Below are 16,628 nucleotides of genomic sequence, written 5' to 3' on the forward strand. Positions count from 1 at the left end.
GGACACCTCACAGCGTGGAAGGTGTGCTAGTAGGTTGTGATAGGTCGCCTTACAGCATGGACAGTGGACTAGTAGGTTGTAATAGGTCACCTCACAGCATGGAAGGTGTGTTAGTAGATTGTGATAGGTCACCTCACAGCGTGGAAGGTGTGCTAGTAGGTTGTGATAGGACACCTCACAGCGTGGAAGGTGTGCTAGTAGGTTGTGATAGGTCGCCTTACAGCATGGACAGTGGACTACTAGGTTGTGATAGGTCACCTCACAGCGTGGAAGGTGTGCTAGTAGGTTGTGATAGGACACCTCACAGCGTGGAAGGTGTGCTAGTAGGTTGTGATAGGTCGCCTTACAGCATGGACAGTGGACTAGTAGGTTGTGATAGGTCACCTCACAGCGTGGAAGGTGTGCTAGTAGATTGTGATAGGTCACCTCACAGCATGGAAGGTGTGCTAGTAGATTGTGATAGGTCACCTCACAGCGTGGAAGGTGTGCTAGTAGGTTGTGAATGTGATAGGTCACCTCACAGCATGGAAGGTGTGCTAGTAGGTTGTGATAGGACACCTCACAGCGTGGAAGGTGTGCTAGTAGGTTGTGATAGGTCGCCTTACAGCATGGACAGTGGACTAGTAGGTTGTAATAGGTCACCTCACAGCATGGAAGGTGTGTTAGTAGATTGTGATAGGTCACCTCACAGCGTGGAAGGTGTGCTAGTAGGTTGTAATAGGTCTCCTGACAACGTGTAAGGTGTAATAGTAGGTTGCGAGCGTAGAAGGTTTGTTGATAGGCCGCTATGGCTCCATTTATCAGGTAGCTGCTTGGAAGGTATGCTCAACGTACAAGTCTTTTCAGAGGCACCTCAAACTATAACGGCACACCACCCACAAACCCAAGTGTCAATCCCCTTGTAACACCCAGAAACCACCCAGCTCCGCTCCAAACACCCACACCTTCTCCACCACCAACTCCACCACCACAAAGACAAGCAGGCTCACAAAAACACTGAAGCCTATACTTAGAAAAAAAAACAAATAATGTATGTACCATTTGTGAAAATACCTGTTTGTAAATGTCATCCTTTGCAAATGTGGTACTTTAAACCTAATGCATAGTAAAGTGCAAATTATATTCTGTGCTTTGTTGACATTCTTAGTATTATGGTTTTAGAATTTAGCTAATGAAATTTAAAGATTATATATATATGTGATCAAGACAGTGGATACGTGTGGCTCAGGGGTTAGAGGCGGCAGACCCGGAAGCTGAGATCGGCCCTGGACCAGGGTCCAATTCCCCGCCCCGACGGGGGTTGGGCTCAATAATTCCAAGGACTCGATAATTCTCGCTCCGGTGCCTACTCGACTCACGGGTTCACACTCTGCGACTCTGGGCAATAGCTTGCTTAATCTCCACAACGGCCCCTCGCGGCGGGATGCCTGGCTTTCACCTTGTGGATACCCTGCCGGGGTATCTCACAGGGGAATACCAGGACGGGTTCCCTAAGCAAGCGCATAGATGCCTGCGATGTGGGCGATTTGCGCTATATAAATACATGTACATTTACATGTACATTTACTGTCGAAACGCGTAATGGCGGGCATGCTGAGCGAAATTGAGCACAAATAAATACGCACTTTGTTTGGCACCATTCCTGGGTTCTTCTCTTCGTCTGTTCAAATCTGCGAACTACTGTGGCAGTGCTGGATTACCCTTGACGAGTTTTTCTTATATATATATATATATATATATATATATATATATATATATATATATATATATATATATATATAATTTTCATGGCAGAAAATTAATCAATATGACTTTTTCAATTAAAACATATGCAACATTTTTTGAACATGTTTGTTTTTTATCTAAAATTCTGAAAACTTTTTAATTTGCACTTTTTAAAACTGTCCTTTGGATTCGGCAAAACATTTTATTTTTATTTTTTAAAGAGGAAATGGAAACCTGGGGGAGGGGCGGTCAAATAATAAAAACACATTGGGAAATGTCACAGATGAAGTCTATATACAACTGTGGAGTGCATTCCAATGTAATGTATAAGGAAAAAACGTCCAAAATAAACAGTCATTAAATACAGACAAATATCCAAACGGTTGTCAAAATCTCAAACAAAAGCACAATGTCCTACATATTAGTTAATTAATAAACAAAATAATTGCCCCAAGCCAGTGGGGTGTCTGAATCAAGTTAATGGCTTTGAGGCAGACACGCCTGACCATTCTCTGGCTCACTCTTAACCTCAATAATGTTTACATCCTCTTCTTACGTCAGCGTAACATGGCTGCCATTGTAAGGCCAGGCACTGAATCTGAAATTCTATACACAGGCTTAGTGGAGGAAACAAGTGAGATGGGTGAACTGGCAGATGGTCCAGCAGGAGGGTTGTTCCCATAGGCTGTGATGTTGTCATCTGAGACTGTGGAAGGTTTGCTTGCAGACCACGATGATGTCATCTGAGAGCATTGTCGGTGTGCTCACAAGTCACAATGTTGTCATCTGGCAGCATGGAAGGACGGTTTCCTTGCAGGCTGCAACTGTGCCACCTGAGAGAATGGAAGGGTCGCTCGTTGACCACAGTGGTGTTGTGAGACCATGGAAGGGTTGCTCATACACCACAAATGATGTCGTGAGAGCTTGGAAGGGTTGGTCGTGGACCACAATGGTGTCGCAAGATCATGGAAGTGTTGCTCGAAGACCACAGTGGTGTCGGGAGAGCATGGAAGGGGGGCTGGTAGACTACAATGGTATCATGAGAGCATGGAACCACAATGATGTCATGATAGCATGGAAGGGTTGCTCGTAGACCACAATGGTGTTGTGAGAACATGGAAGGGTTGCCCATAGACCACAATGGTGTTGTGAAAACATGGAAGGGTTGCCCTTAGACCACAATGGTGATGTGAGACCATGGAAGGGTTGCTTGTAGACCACAATGGTGTCATAAGAGCATGGAAGGGTTGTTCATAGACCACAATGGTGATGTGAGACCATGGAAGGGTTGCTTGTAGAACACAATGGTGTCATAAGAGCATGGAAGGGTTGTTCATAGACCACAATGGTGTCGTGAGAGCATGGAAGGGTTGCTTGTAGACCACAATGGTGTCGTGAGAGCATGGAAGGGTTGCTTGTAGACCACAATGGTGTCATGATAGTATGTAAGGGTTGCTTGTAGACCACAATGGTGTCGCGAGAGCGTGGAAGGGTTGCTCGTAGCCCACAGTAGTGTTGTGAGACCATGGAAGAGTTGCTCGTACAACACAATGGTGTCATGGGAGCATGGAGCCACAATGGTATCATGATAGTATGGAAGGGTTGCTTGTAGACCACAATGGTGTCGTGAGAGCATGGAAGGGTTGCTTGTAGACCACAATGGTGTTGTGAGATGTTGTGAGACCATGGGAGGGTTGCTTGTAGACCACAATGGTGTCATGATAGTATTTAAGGGTTGCTTGTAGACCACAATGGTGTCGTGAGAGCATGGAAGGGTTGTTTGTAGACCACAATGGTGTTGTGAGAGCATGGAAGGGTTGCTCATAGACCACAATGGTGTCATGAGAGCATGGAACCACACAATGGTGTCATGAGAGCAAGGAGGAGTTGCTCATAGACCACAATGGTGTCATGATAGTATGGAAGGGTTGCTCGTAGGCCACAATGGTGTCGTGAGAGCATGGAAGGGTTCCTCGTAGAACAAAATGGTGTCATGAGAGCATGGAGCCACAATGGTGTCATGATAGTATGGAAGGGTCGCTTGTAGACCACAATGGTGTCGTAAGAGCATGGAAAGGTTGCTTTTAGAACACAATGGTGTTGTGAGACCATGGAAGGCTTGCTCGTAGACCACAATGGTGTCATGAGAGCATGGAAGGGTTGCTCGTAGACCACAATGGTGTCACAAGAGCATGGAAGTGTTGCTCGTAGAGCACAATGGTGTTGTGAGACCATGGAAGTGTTGCTCGTAGAGCACAATGGTGTTGTGAGACCATGGAAGGGTTGCTCGTAGACCACAATGGTGTCACAAGAGCATGGAAGTGTTGCTCGTAGGGCACAATGGTGTTGTGAGACCATGGAAGGGTTGCTCGTATACCACTATGGTGTTGTGAGAGCATGGAAGGGTTTGCTCATAGCCCACAATAGTGTTGTGAGACCATGGAAGGGTTGCTCGTCGACGATAATGGTGTCATGAGAGCTTGGAAGGGTTGCTCGTAGTTTGTGACAGCCATTTGAGAGGCAGAATGGTTTGTTCGCCGACTGCAAAGGTTTATATGAGAATGTAGAAGGTTTACTCATGGGCCATCTGAGAACATGGAACAGTTACTCACAGGCTACGCATGTGTCATCTGAGAGCATAGAAAGTTTGTTCTCAAGCAGTGATCATGTCATCCAAGAAAGTGGACGTTTCTGTTCCTAGATAGGGTTTAGTTGAATGGCTTCAGCTTCCCAGGGTTTGAATATTGGGATAGAAGGTTTAAAGATGTTCAAATATATGACTTTGCAAACTTTGCAAAGTTTCAATCAAATTGACCTTATTTTCTGTCTGTGTTAGATTGCCATTGGTGTGGTGCTAGATCATATATGAGAGATAAAGCATTTTGTGCTAAAAGTCCTAGCGTGTTGTAGCGTTCTTCCAGAGTGCAGTTCAGGTGCTTGAGTGTCACTAAGAACCTGTCCAGTTGCATATCACCTAGGGTTCTTGGTGATGAGAGCCATCTATTGGCGGACAGAGTGATGGACAGGGGGGTTAGATGGTGTTCATAGCTCATTGTTTAAAAGGTTGAAATCCTAGATACATTTGGTTGTTTCCACAAACACTTAAGTCACTTATAAACATGTTAGTTGATCAGCGTTGGACCACAGTGGGAGGAGGTGATTGACGCGCTCCTCAGATGCTGAGTTTTGATCTGGGAGTTGGTAAATAATGCATGTGCTTAAAGATCCAGATGGGAGAAGCATCTTAGAAACACAAAGGAATTCAAAGGGGGAGTCACTAAAAGTGCAGTCCCAAAGGGTATGTGAATGAAGGGAAGCTCACCTCCTGTCTCTCTGATTAAGGATGTAGCCGTCAGTGATGGAGTGTCATAGGATGGTGGGGATGAAGTTGGTGGGTTCTCTTGAGTTGATAGTTTTGATATAGTCTCTATAGTGCCTGGTATTGGCTGTCATTCTTCAGTTGTCAGTTCTGAGAGTCCATTGTGTTGGTGATAAGGGCATGCACTCTTGAGTTGGTGGTACTGGCATTGCCGCTTAATTTAATGATAGCAGCATAGGCTCTTGAGTTGGTGGTACAGGCATGAGCTCTTGAATTTATGGTATCATCATGAGCTCTTGAGTTAATGGTACCGGCATGAGCTCTTGAGTTGGTGGTACAGGCATGAGCTCTTGAATTTATGGTATCATCATGAGCTCTTGAGTTAATGGTACCGGCATGAGCTCTTGAATTAATGGTTCCGGCATGAGCTCTTGAGTTGGTGGTACAGGCATGAGCTCTTGAGTTGGTGGTACAGGCATTAGCTCTTGAATTTATGGTATCATCATGAGCTCTTGAGTTAATGGTACCGGCATGAGCTCTTGAGTTGGTGGTACAGGCATGAGCTCTTGAATTTATGGTATCATCATGAGCTCTTGAGTTAATGGTACCGGCATGAGCTCTTGAATTAATGGTTCCGGCATGAGCTCTTGAGTTGGTGGTACAGGCATGAGCTCTTGAGTTGGTGGTACAGGCATGAGCTCTTGAATTTATGGTATCATCATGAGCTCTTGAGTTAATGGTACCGGCATGAGCTCTTGAGTTGGTGGTACAGGCATGAGCTCTTGAATTGGTAGTATCATCATGAGCTCTTGAGGTAACTGTACCGGCATGAGCTCTGGTACTGGCATGAGCTCGAGTTACCGGTACCAGCATGAGCTTTTGAATTGGTGTTACCGCCATAAGCCCTTGAGTTAATGGTACTGTCATGAGTGCTTGAGTTAATGGTAACACCATGAGCCCTTGAGTTAATGGTACTGGCATGAGCTCTTGAATTGGTGGTATCGTCGTGAGCTCTTGAGTTAATTGTACCGGCATGAGCTCTGGAGTTGGTGGTACCAGGAAGGACTCTTGAATTGTTCCTGTTGGCTGGGGTGAGAGTTGGTGGTGCTGGGACAATTGCGTAAGTTGATCGTATCACAGGGGACTCTTCATGTGGTATTATCTGCAGGGTCCCAGGAGTGCGTGGGGTGGAGGGCCTCTCCAGCTAGGAGTATTGGCAGCATTGACAAGGACTCTTCAGTTGATGGACTGACTGCGTTTTGAAGGACACCTGACACTTAACTCTCTCTTCTTTTCCTCACAGGGCTTGAAGCCCATGGACTCGAATGGCTCCTCCGATCCCTATGTCAAAGCGAATCTACTTCCTGGAGCAAGCAAGGTAGGGGCTCGTCTGCGGGTATTTATAAAGAAAAACTCACTATCTCACTGACCTACCCTACCCGCTTAGAGTTGTTACATTATTACATATTGCTCATATACTACATGCTTTCTAGTTCTGGCCTTCTTTCATTCACTTTGTGTATGTGGGAGTTTTACCATGGTTGGCTTTCAGCAGAACCAGTTTGGTTGAGCCACCAGATTGAAATGGTTTGTAAAAAAGAATGAAGATACCTGTGTCCCCTATGACCCAGTGAGAGTTGGCGATCCTGCACTCACTCTCTTTGGCTTTCACCAATTCACTTCACCAGTGTCTCGAATATCATACATTCTTTCATTCATTCATTCGGTCAGTCACTTACAAAATCCCTCTCGGAGGTATTCAGTTATTTACTTATCTGTCCTTGTGCTACAGACTCTTGTTATCACAGCAAACATACAACCATTCACTCACCATTTGCCTCACTCACCCTGCATTCTTAAAACAGTTTCTTCCAGGTGACTTATTTATACATTCATTCCTTGACGTACCCATCTGCCAGCTTCACTTGCTAGAATGTGAACTCCTTGAATAATGCAATCAGTTGCTAACCCATTGATTAACCCATCCATCCATTCACCCCTACATTATCTGGGACACATTAATGCTGCTTAATTTGTTTGGGGGCACACAGGAGCGCATGTGTTGTCCTAGTTTCCCCACTAGTGCACTCTACACCCCCTGGGTGGGGTGGCATTCGTACATGTATGGGTTTAGTTGTTGCTAATCTGTACCAGCGCGGTCACCCACCCTGGTCTTTGTGTACACCATGAAAACACACAGGTGGCTGGGGATCAGAGACTAGGCGCTTTCGGATTCACAAAAGTAAACAAAGGCCAAAAGTTAACATTTAGAGTCTAAGTTTAGACCTAGTAAAGTTAGACTTTAAATCTAAACTTAGACTTCAAGTCTAAACTTAGACTTTTGGTCTAAGCTTACCTTTGTGAATTGTGCCCTCTATTTTTACCAATGTCCCTTTCACAGCAGGTCAAAAGCTACTTTGAACACCAGCGGCTTTCTAAAAAAGCTGTATGCATCTGTCACACACGGAGCAGGTACACATCTGACACACAGCACAGGGACCAGGTAAGCATCTGTCAAACAGGCACCGGGTACACATCTGTCATAGAAAAACCAGGTACACATCTGTAATAGAGGGATCAGGCCCTCAAGGACTTCACAGATCTAGGACAAGCAACTCCTTTCTGTCACCTGTGCACCTCTGCGCCTACAGTGGCTTGAAAACACGCAACTATGCTCCCATTGCTGAAGACACCCTCTGCGGACCCTTTAGCACTCACCAACTATAGACCGATCTCCCTGCTACTATTCTTCACCAAGGTTTTAGAGAAAATCATCAACAGACACCTCACTGAATACGTCAACGACCACAAACTCCCTGAACCCACTTAGTCTGGTTTCAGACCAAACCATACCACGAAACTACCCTCTCACTGCCACGAATGACATCCACCTGACTCTGGACAGAGGAGACACGGTCGCCCTCATCCTCCTGGAACTCTCTGCAGCATTTGACAGTCTCCCACCTTATCGTCATCCACCGCCTACATAATATCGGAATCCAGGGTCATGCACTCCGGGGGATCTGCCAGTCAGTCGGTCTAATAAATAGTACCCACCCTCCCTCCAGTCATTTTTTAAATACACCACTTTAGACTTCACTGCCACTTATACCCACACACCCAAACAGCTTCTCATCAAAGATCTCTGATAAAGTGACCCTTCGGGGGACCCGTAGGGTATTACAGCACCGGCCCAACAAGGAGCAAACCCCAAATGATGAAGCATGACATCCTTCGGGGTGAGTGAGGGCATTATTATGAGGACACACTGTCCCCCACAGATAGAGTAGCACACGACAAAAGTTTCTTCCTTTTTCTTCCTCTACAAGGAAGAGTGACTCCTTTGTGTACTAATCTTTGACGCCCCCAACCTCTAGAATCAAAAGTCGTGGGAGGGGTAAATCCTTCGCTGCTCTCAGTACAAAGGCCTGGAACTGTCCTCCCAGTCACCTGAGATTCATCGAATCAGAGAAGGTATATGCCACATTTATGGCATTTATGAGATGGCTGAACCAGTTGCAGGAAATCCTAAATACTAAGGGCACCCTCTCAAATGTTCTCCCTATTTCCCAGCAGGAATCACGGACTGAAATCCTGAGATGCAAGTCTGGTTCACCTGAGTATCTATGTCCCCCGAAGCTGTTCAGGACATTGGCGCATTTGATTAACCCTGTTTTAAATCACATTTGGAATACCTCGCTTTCCACAAGCATTTCACCCTGATATTTGGAAACATGCTCTGCTACTGCCCCTATTAAAAAAGCCGAACGCTGACCCGACGGAGCTTAGCAACTACCGCCCAATCTCACTACTGCCGGCACCCGCGAAGATGCTAGAATAACTGGTGCAACACCAACTCGCCAATTTTATAGAAGGTCATGACATCCTACACGACACTCAGTCCGGTTTCCTTTCAGGATTCAGCACCGAGACTGCACTGGTGGTGGATTCTGTAAGAATGACGATAGATGCAGGGACCTCAGCGATGCTGGTCCTTTTAGATATGTCCGCTGCATTCGACACAGTTGCGCACCAATCCTACTGGACAAACTTAAACAGCTGGGCTTACAGGGGGTAGAACTCTCCTGGATCCAGTCTTACCTTAAAGACTGCTCTCAAAGGGTCTTTCTCCAATCCCATCAATCGAAACCTAAGCCACTGTGGTGTGGGGTGCCTCAGGGCTCGGCCCTGAGCCCATTGCTCTTCAGCACCTATCTGGTGCCACTCTTCTCTCTCATTGCCTCTTGGGAAGTGAAAGAAGTCTCCTTTGCGGATGACACCTAGCAGGTGTTCTCTTTTAAGGGTCACTCTTCTGATTTCATGCTGGATGAATAATAACAGCTTAAAACTTAACACGGACAAGACGGAGGTCTTGTTCTTCGGCCGACATCTCCTCCCCCCACCGGACTTGTGTGGCCAGTTGAAATGGGATCGCCACCTTTACCAGCAAATACGGCAAAAAACATGGGCATCAAATGGGAGACAGACCTGTCTTTCTCGGCCCAAGTCAGTCATATATCAGCCTCATGCTTTGCGAAGTTGAGAAGTTTGAGGAAATTCTTGCATCTATTGCCGGAGGATTGTCGCAGAATCATAGTCCATGCTACTGTGACATCTCGACTGGACTACGCAAACTGTCTTTACCCTGGGTTGCCATTGTGGTCTGCCTGATTACAGATGTTACAGAATGCTGCAGCGACATTAATTAATTGAGTCCCGTTCCGTCACCACATCTCGCCACACATCAGACAACTTCACTGCCTGCAGCTAAAAGGATAGATTTTAAGTCCCTGACTCTGGCCTTTCGGGCTTTGCTAGATGGTGACCCGGGCTATCTTAAGTGTAGGCTCTGCCTATACCAACAAGAACGCACTCTGTGATCTAACTCCCAGCACCTGCTCTGATTACCTCATTTTGGTAAGTCCCGTATGGGAGGCAGTTCCTTCACTGTGGGGACGGCCAGACTGTGGTACTCCCTACCTTCCCATATGCGCCTGATTAAGTCCGAACATGAGTTCAGAAAGACCTTGAAGCCTTGGCTCCTCAGCCAATGCTCGTACCTTGGTTGGACCTCCCTCACCTGCTGTTGACCACGAAGCGCCAGGACACCTCTGCCTGAGGTAGCTGTTGCGTTCTACAAATGCTATTATTATTATTATTATTATTATTATTATTATTATTATTATTATTATTATTATTATTATCCGCCATCCACCTGCCCATCCACCCACCCATCCATCCATCCTGCCACCCATCCATGCATTCCTTAATCCATTCACCCATCCACCCATCCATTCATCCATCCATCCATCCACCCACCCACCCATCCATCCATCCACCTACTGACCCACCTATCCATCCCTCCATCTACCCATCCATCTACCTATCCATCCACCCACCCACCCATCCCTCCCTCAAAACATTCACCCTCCCAACCATCCACCCATTCATCCATCCAGCCATCCATCCACCCATACATCCCTCCCTCCATCCAGAGATCCCTCCTTCCCTCCACCCATCCCTACATCCACCCACCCATCCATCTCTCCCTACATCTACCCACTGACCCACCCATCCCTCCATCCCTCCCTCCATCCATCCACCCACCCATCCCTCCCTCCCCCCTCCCTTCCCCCTACATCCTTTCATCTACCTATGCACCTACCCATCCATCCACCCACCCCACCTTTCCATCCATCCCTCAATCCCTCTCTCTATCCAACCATCAATACACCTCTCTCTCCATCCATGCATCCCACCCTCCCTCCATCCCTTGATCCCTCCTTCCCTCCACCCATCACTACATCCACCCTTCCAAGTCCCTCCCTCATGCATCCGCCCACCCACCCATTCCTCCCTCCATCCCTAGATCCCTCCTTCCGTTCATCCATCCCTCCACCCACCCAACCATCTATAGATCCTGCCCTCCCTCCACCCATCCCTACATCCACCTACCCATCCAGCCATCCATCCCAAATGTGTCACCACCCTTGAAAGTTCAGGCACCTGCCCCCAGGAGTGAGTACCTACACACTGCCCCCTTGTGTCCTAGAATGCCTCTGCAGTACATGGCTTGTGCAACAAAAGAGTGCGGACCGCCATGTTCTTCACCTTCTTCTTTCCCCTCCTGACACAGGCGAACAAACTCCGCACCAAGACCCTGCGCAACACGCTGAAGCCCATGTGGAACGAGACCCTCACCTACTATGGAGTCACCAAGGAAGACATGATGCGCAAGACCCTCCGGTGAGGACTCCCCCCGCCCCCCACCCTGCCACCGATATGCATGCTCATGGTCCCCAAGCATGCATGTGCTATGAGGTGAACTATCAATGACAGAACCAAGATCACACAGAGTGTCAGTGACAGAGCTAGTGCCAGACTGAGAGTAAAGGAAGAGAAGAGGCCCAGGTCACACAGAGTGTCAGTGACAGAGCTAGGGCCAGACTGAGAGTAAAGGAAGAGAAGAGGAGCAGGTCACACAGAGTGTCAGTGACAGAGCTAGTGCCAGACAGAGAGTAAAGGAAGAGAAGAGGCCCAGGTCACACAGAGTATCAGTGACAGAGCTAGGGCCAGACAGAGAGTAAAGGAAGAGAAGAGGCCCAGGTCACACAGAGTGTCAGTGACAGAGCTAGGGCCAGACTGAGAGTAAGGGAAGAGAAGAGGCCCAGGTCACACAGAGTGTCAGTGACAGAGCTAGTGCCAGACAGAGAGTGAAGGAAGAGAAGAGGCCCTGGTCACACAGAGTGTCAGTGACAGAGCTAGTGCCAGACTGAGAGTAAAGAAAGAGAAGAGGCCCAGGTCACACAGAGTGTCAGTGACAGAGCTAGGGCCAGACTGAGAGCAAAGGAAGAGAAGAGGCGCAGGTCACACAGAGTGACAGTGACAGAGCTAGGGCCAGACTGAGAGTAAAGGAAGAAAAGAGGCCCAGGTCACACAGAGTGTCAGTGACAGAGCTAGTGCCATACAGAGAGTGAAGGAAGAGAAGAGGCCCAGGTCACACAGAGTGTCAGTGACAGAGCTAGTGCCAGACAGAGAGTAAAGGAAGAGAAGAGGCCCAGGTCACACAGAGTATCAGTGACAGAGCTAGGGCCAGACAGAGAGTAAAGGAAGAGAAGAGGCCCAGGTCACACAGAGTGACAGTGACAGAGCTATGGCCAGACTGAGAGTAAAGGAAGAGAAGATGCCCAGGTCACAAAGAGTGTCAGTGACAGAGCTAGGGCCAGACTGAGAGTAAAGGAAGAGAAGAGGCGCAGGTCACACAGAGTGTCAGTGACAGAGCTAGGGCCAGACTGAGAGTAAAGGAAGAGAAGAGGCCGAGGTCACACAGAGTGTCAGTGACAGAGCTAGTGCCAGACTGAGAGTAAAGGAAGAGAAGAGGCGCAGGTCACACAGAGTGTCAGTGACAGAGCTAGTGCCAGACTGAGAGTGAAGGAAGAGAAGAGGCCCAGGTCACACAGAGTGTCAGTGACAGAGCTAGTGCCAGACTGAGAGTAAAGGAAGAGAAGAGGCCCAGGTCACACAGAGTGTCAGTGACAGAGCTAGTGCCAGACTGAGAGTAAAGGAAGAGAAGAGGCCCAGGTCACACAGAGTGTCAGTGATAGAGCTAGTGCCAGACAGAGAGTGAAGCTCGAGAAAAGGCCCAGGTCACACAGAGTGTCAGTGACAGAGCTAGTGCCAGACAGGGAGTGAATGAAGAGAAGAGACCCAGGTCACACAGAGTGTCAGTGACAGAGCTAGGGCCAGACTGAGAGCAAAGGAAGAGAAGAGGCGCAGGTCACACAGAGTGACAGTGACAGAGCTAGGGCCAGACTGAGAGTAAAGGAAGAGAAGAGGCCCAGGTCACACAGAGTGTCAGTGACAGAGCTAGTGCCATACAGAGAGTGAAGGAAGAGAAGAGGCCCAGGTCACACAGAGTGTCAGTGATAGAGCTAGTGCCAGACAGAGAGTAAAGGAAGAGAAGAGGCCCAGGTCACACAGAGTATCAGTGACAGAGCTAGGGCCAGACAGAGAGTAAAGGAAGAGAAGAGGCCCAGGTCACACAGAGTGACAGTGACAGAGCTAGTGCCAGACTGAGAGTAAAGGAAGAGAAGATGCCCAGGTCACACAGAGTGTCAGTGACAGAGCTAGGGCCAGACTGAGAGTAAAGGAAGAGAAGAGGCGCAGGTCACACAGAGTGTCAGTGACAGAGCTAGGGCCAGACTGAGAGTAAAGGAAGAGAAGAGGCCGAGGTCACACAGAGTGTCAGTGACAGAGCTAGTGCCAGGCTGAGAGTAAAGGAAGAGAAGAGGCGCAGGTCACACAGAGTGTCAGTGACAGAGCTAGTGCCAGACTGAGAGTGAAGGAAGAGAAGAGGCCCAGGTCACACAGAGTGTCAGTGACAGAGCTAGTGCCAGACTGAGAGTAAAGGAAGAGAAGAGGCCCAGGTCACACAGAGTGTCAGTGACAGAGCTAGTGCCAGACTGAGAGTAAAGGAAGAGAAGATGCCCAGGTCACACAGAGTGTCAGTGACAGAGCTAGGGCCAGACTGAGAGTAAAGGAAGAGAAGAGGCCCAGGTCACACAGAGTGTCAGTGACAGAGCTAGTGCCAGACAGAGAGTAAAGGAAGAGAAGAGGCCTAGGTCATAAAGAGTGTCAGTGACAGAGCTAGTGCCAGACTGAGAGTAAAGGAAGAGAAGAGGCCCAGGTCACACAGAGTGTCAGTGACAGAGCTAGTGCCAGACTGAGAGTAAAGGAAGAGAAAAGGCGCTGGTCACACAGAGTGTCAGTGACAGAGCTAGTGCCAGACTGAGAGTGAAGGAAGAGAAGAGGCCCAGGTCACACAGAGTGTCAGTGACAGAGCTAGTGCCAGACTGAGAGTAAAGGAAGAGAAGATGCCCAGGTCACACAGAGTGTCAGTGACAGAGCTAGGGCCAGACTGAGAGTAAAGGAAGAGAAGAGGCCCAGGTCACACAGAGTGTCAGTGACAGAGCTAGTGCCAGACAGAGAGTAAAGGAAGAGAAGAGGCCTAGGTCATAAAGAGTGTCAGTGACAGAGCTAGTGCCAGACTGAGAGTAAAGGAAGAGAAGAGGCCCAGGTCACACAGAGTGTCAGTGACAGAGCTAGTGCCAGACTGAGAGTAAAGGAAGAGAAGAGGCCCAGGTCACACATAGTGTCAGTAACAGAGCTAGTGCCAGACTGAGAGTAAAGGAAGAGAAGAGGCCCAGGTCACACAGAGTGTCAGTGACAGAGCTAGTGCCAGACTGAGAGTAAAGAAAGAGAAGAGGACCAGGTCACACAGAGTGTCGGTGACAGAGCTAGGGCCAGACTGAGAGTAAAGGAAGAGAAGAGGCCCAGGTCACACAGAGTGTCAGTGACAGAGCTAGTGCCAGACTGAGAGTAAAGGAAGAGAAGAGGCCCAGGTCACACAGAGTGTCAGTGACAGAGCTAGTGCCAGACTGAGAGTAAAGGAAGAGAAGAGGCCCAGGTCACACAGAGTGTCAGTGACAGAGCTAGTGCCAGACTGAGAGTAAAGGATGAGAAGAGGCCCAGGTCACACAGGTTGTCGGTGACAGAGCTGGTGTCAGACCGAGGCACATAGAAGAGAAGAGGCACCAGGTCACACAGAGTGTCAGTGACAGAGCTAGGGCCAGACTGAGAGTAAAGGAAGAGAAGAGGCCCAGGTCACACCGAGTGTCAGTGACAGAGCTAGGGCCAGACTGAGAGTAAAGGAAGAGAAGACGCGCTGGTCATACAGAGTGTCAGTGACAGAGCTAGGACCAGACTGAGAGTAAAGGAAGAGAAGAGGTCCAGGTCACACCGAGTGTCAGTGACAGAGCTAGGGCCAGACTGAGAGTAAAGGAAGAGAAGACGTGCTGGTCACACAGAGTGTCAGTGACAGAGCTAGTGCCAGACTGAGAGCAAAGGAAGAGAAGAGGCCCAGGTCACACAGAGTGTCAGTGACAGAGCTAGTGCCAGACTGAGAGTAAAGGAAGAGAAGAGGCCCAGGTCACACAGAGTGTCAGTGACAGAGCTAGTGCCAGACTGAGAGTAAAGGAAGAGAAGAGGCCCAGGTCACACAGAGTGTCAGTGACAGAGCTAGTGCCAGACAGAGAGTAAAGGAAGAGAAGAGGCCTAGGTCATAAAGAGTGTCAGTGACAGAGCTAGTGCCAGACTGAGAGTAAAGGAAGAGAAGAGGCCCAGGTCACACAGAGTGTCAGTGACAGAGCTAGTGCCAGACTGAGAGTAAAGGAAGAGAAAAGGCGCTGGTCACACAGAGTGTCAGTGACAGAGCTAGTGCCAGACTGAGAGTGAAGGAAGAGAAGAGGCCCAGGTCACACAGAGTGTCAGTGACAGAGCTAGTGCCAGACTGAGAGTAAAGGAAGAGAAGATGCCCAGGTCACACAGAGTGTCAGTGACAGAGCTAGGGCCAGACTGAGAGTAAAGGAAGAGAAGAGGCCCAGGTCACACAGAGTGTCAGTGACAGAGCTAGTGCCAGACAGAGAGTAAAGGAAGAGAAGAGGCCTAGGTCATAAAGAGTGTCAGTGACAGAGCTAGTGCCAGACTGAGAGTAAAGGAAGAGAAGAGGCCCAGGTCACACAGAGTGTCAGTGACAGAGCTAGTGCCAGACTGAGAGTAAAGGAAGAGAAGAGGCCCAGGTCACACATAGTGTCAGTAACAGAGCTAGTGCCAGACTGAGAGTAAAGGAAGAGAAGAGGCCCAGGTCACACAGAGTGTCAGTGACAGAGCTAGTGCCAGACTGAGAGTAAAGAAAGAGAAGAGGACCAGGTCACACAGAGTGTCGGTGACAGAGCTAGGGCCAGACTGAGAGTAAAGGAAGAGAAGAGGCCCAGGTCACACAGAGTGTCAGTGACAGAGCTAGTGCCAGACTGAGAGTAAAGGAAGAGAAGAGGCCCAGGTCACACAGAGTGTCAGTGACAGAGCTAGTGCCAGACTGAGAGTAAAGGAAGAGAAGAGGCCCAGGTCACACAGAGTGTCAGTGACAGAGCTAGTGCCAGACTGAGAGTAAAGGATGAGAAGAGGCCCAGGTCACACAGGTTGTCGGTGACAGAGCTGGTGTCAGACCGAGGCACATAGAAGAGAAGAGGCACCAGGTCACACAGAGTGTCAGTGACAGAGCTAGGGCCAGACTGAGAGTAAAGGAAGAGAAGAGGCCCAGGTCACACCGAGTGTCAGTGACAGAGCTAGGGCCAGACTGAGAGTAAAGGAAGAGAAGACGCGCTGGTCATACAGAGTGTCAGTGACAGAGCTAGGACCAGACTGAGAGTAAAGGAAGAGAAGAGGTCCAGGTCACACCGAGTGTCAGTGACAGAGCTAGGGCCAGACTGAGAGTAAAGGAAGAGAAGACGTGCTGGTCACACAGAGTGTCAGTGACAGAGCTAGTGCCAGACTGAGAGCAAAGGAAGAGAAGAGGCCCAGGTCACACAGAGTGTCAGTGACAGAGCTAGGGCCAGACTGAGAGTAAAGGAAGAGAAGAGGCGCAGGTCACACAGCGTGTCAGTGACAGAGCTAGTGCCAGACTGAGAGTAAAGGAAGAGAAAAGGCGCTGGTCACACAGAGTGTCAGTGACAGAGCTAGTGCCAGA

General features: G+C 48.7%; 1 protein-coding gene across 1 annotated transcript in view; it reads left to right on the top strand.

The window, feature by feature from the left end:
* The window catches only part of LOC147736558 (double C2-like domain-containing protein beta), a 477,282-nt gene that overhangs the window by 412,825 nt on the left and 47,829 nt on the right, over positions 1-16,628 (top strand). The window contains exons 3-4 of the mRNA XM_086953771.1: positions 6,348-6,422; positions 11,181-11,290. Coding sequence (XP_086809897.1) covers positions 6,348-6,422; positions 11,181-11,290 — 185 coding nt within the window. The remainder of the gene's footprint in view (positions 1-6,347; positions 6,423-11,180; positions 11,291-16,628) is intronic.

This window comes from Lissotriton vulgaris, chromosome 1_2, assembly GCF_964263255.1.
Source record: "Lissotriton vulgaris chromosome 1_2, aLisVul1.2, whole genome shotgun sequence".
NCBI classification, from domain to species: Eukaryota; Metazoa; Chordata; class Amphibia; order Caudata; family Salamandridae; genus Lissotriton; species Lissotriton vulgaris.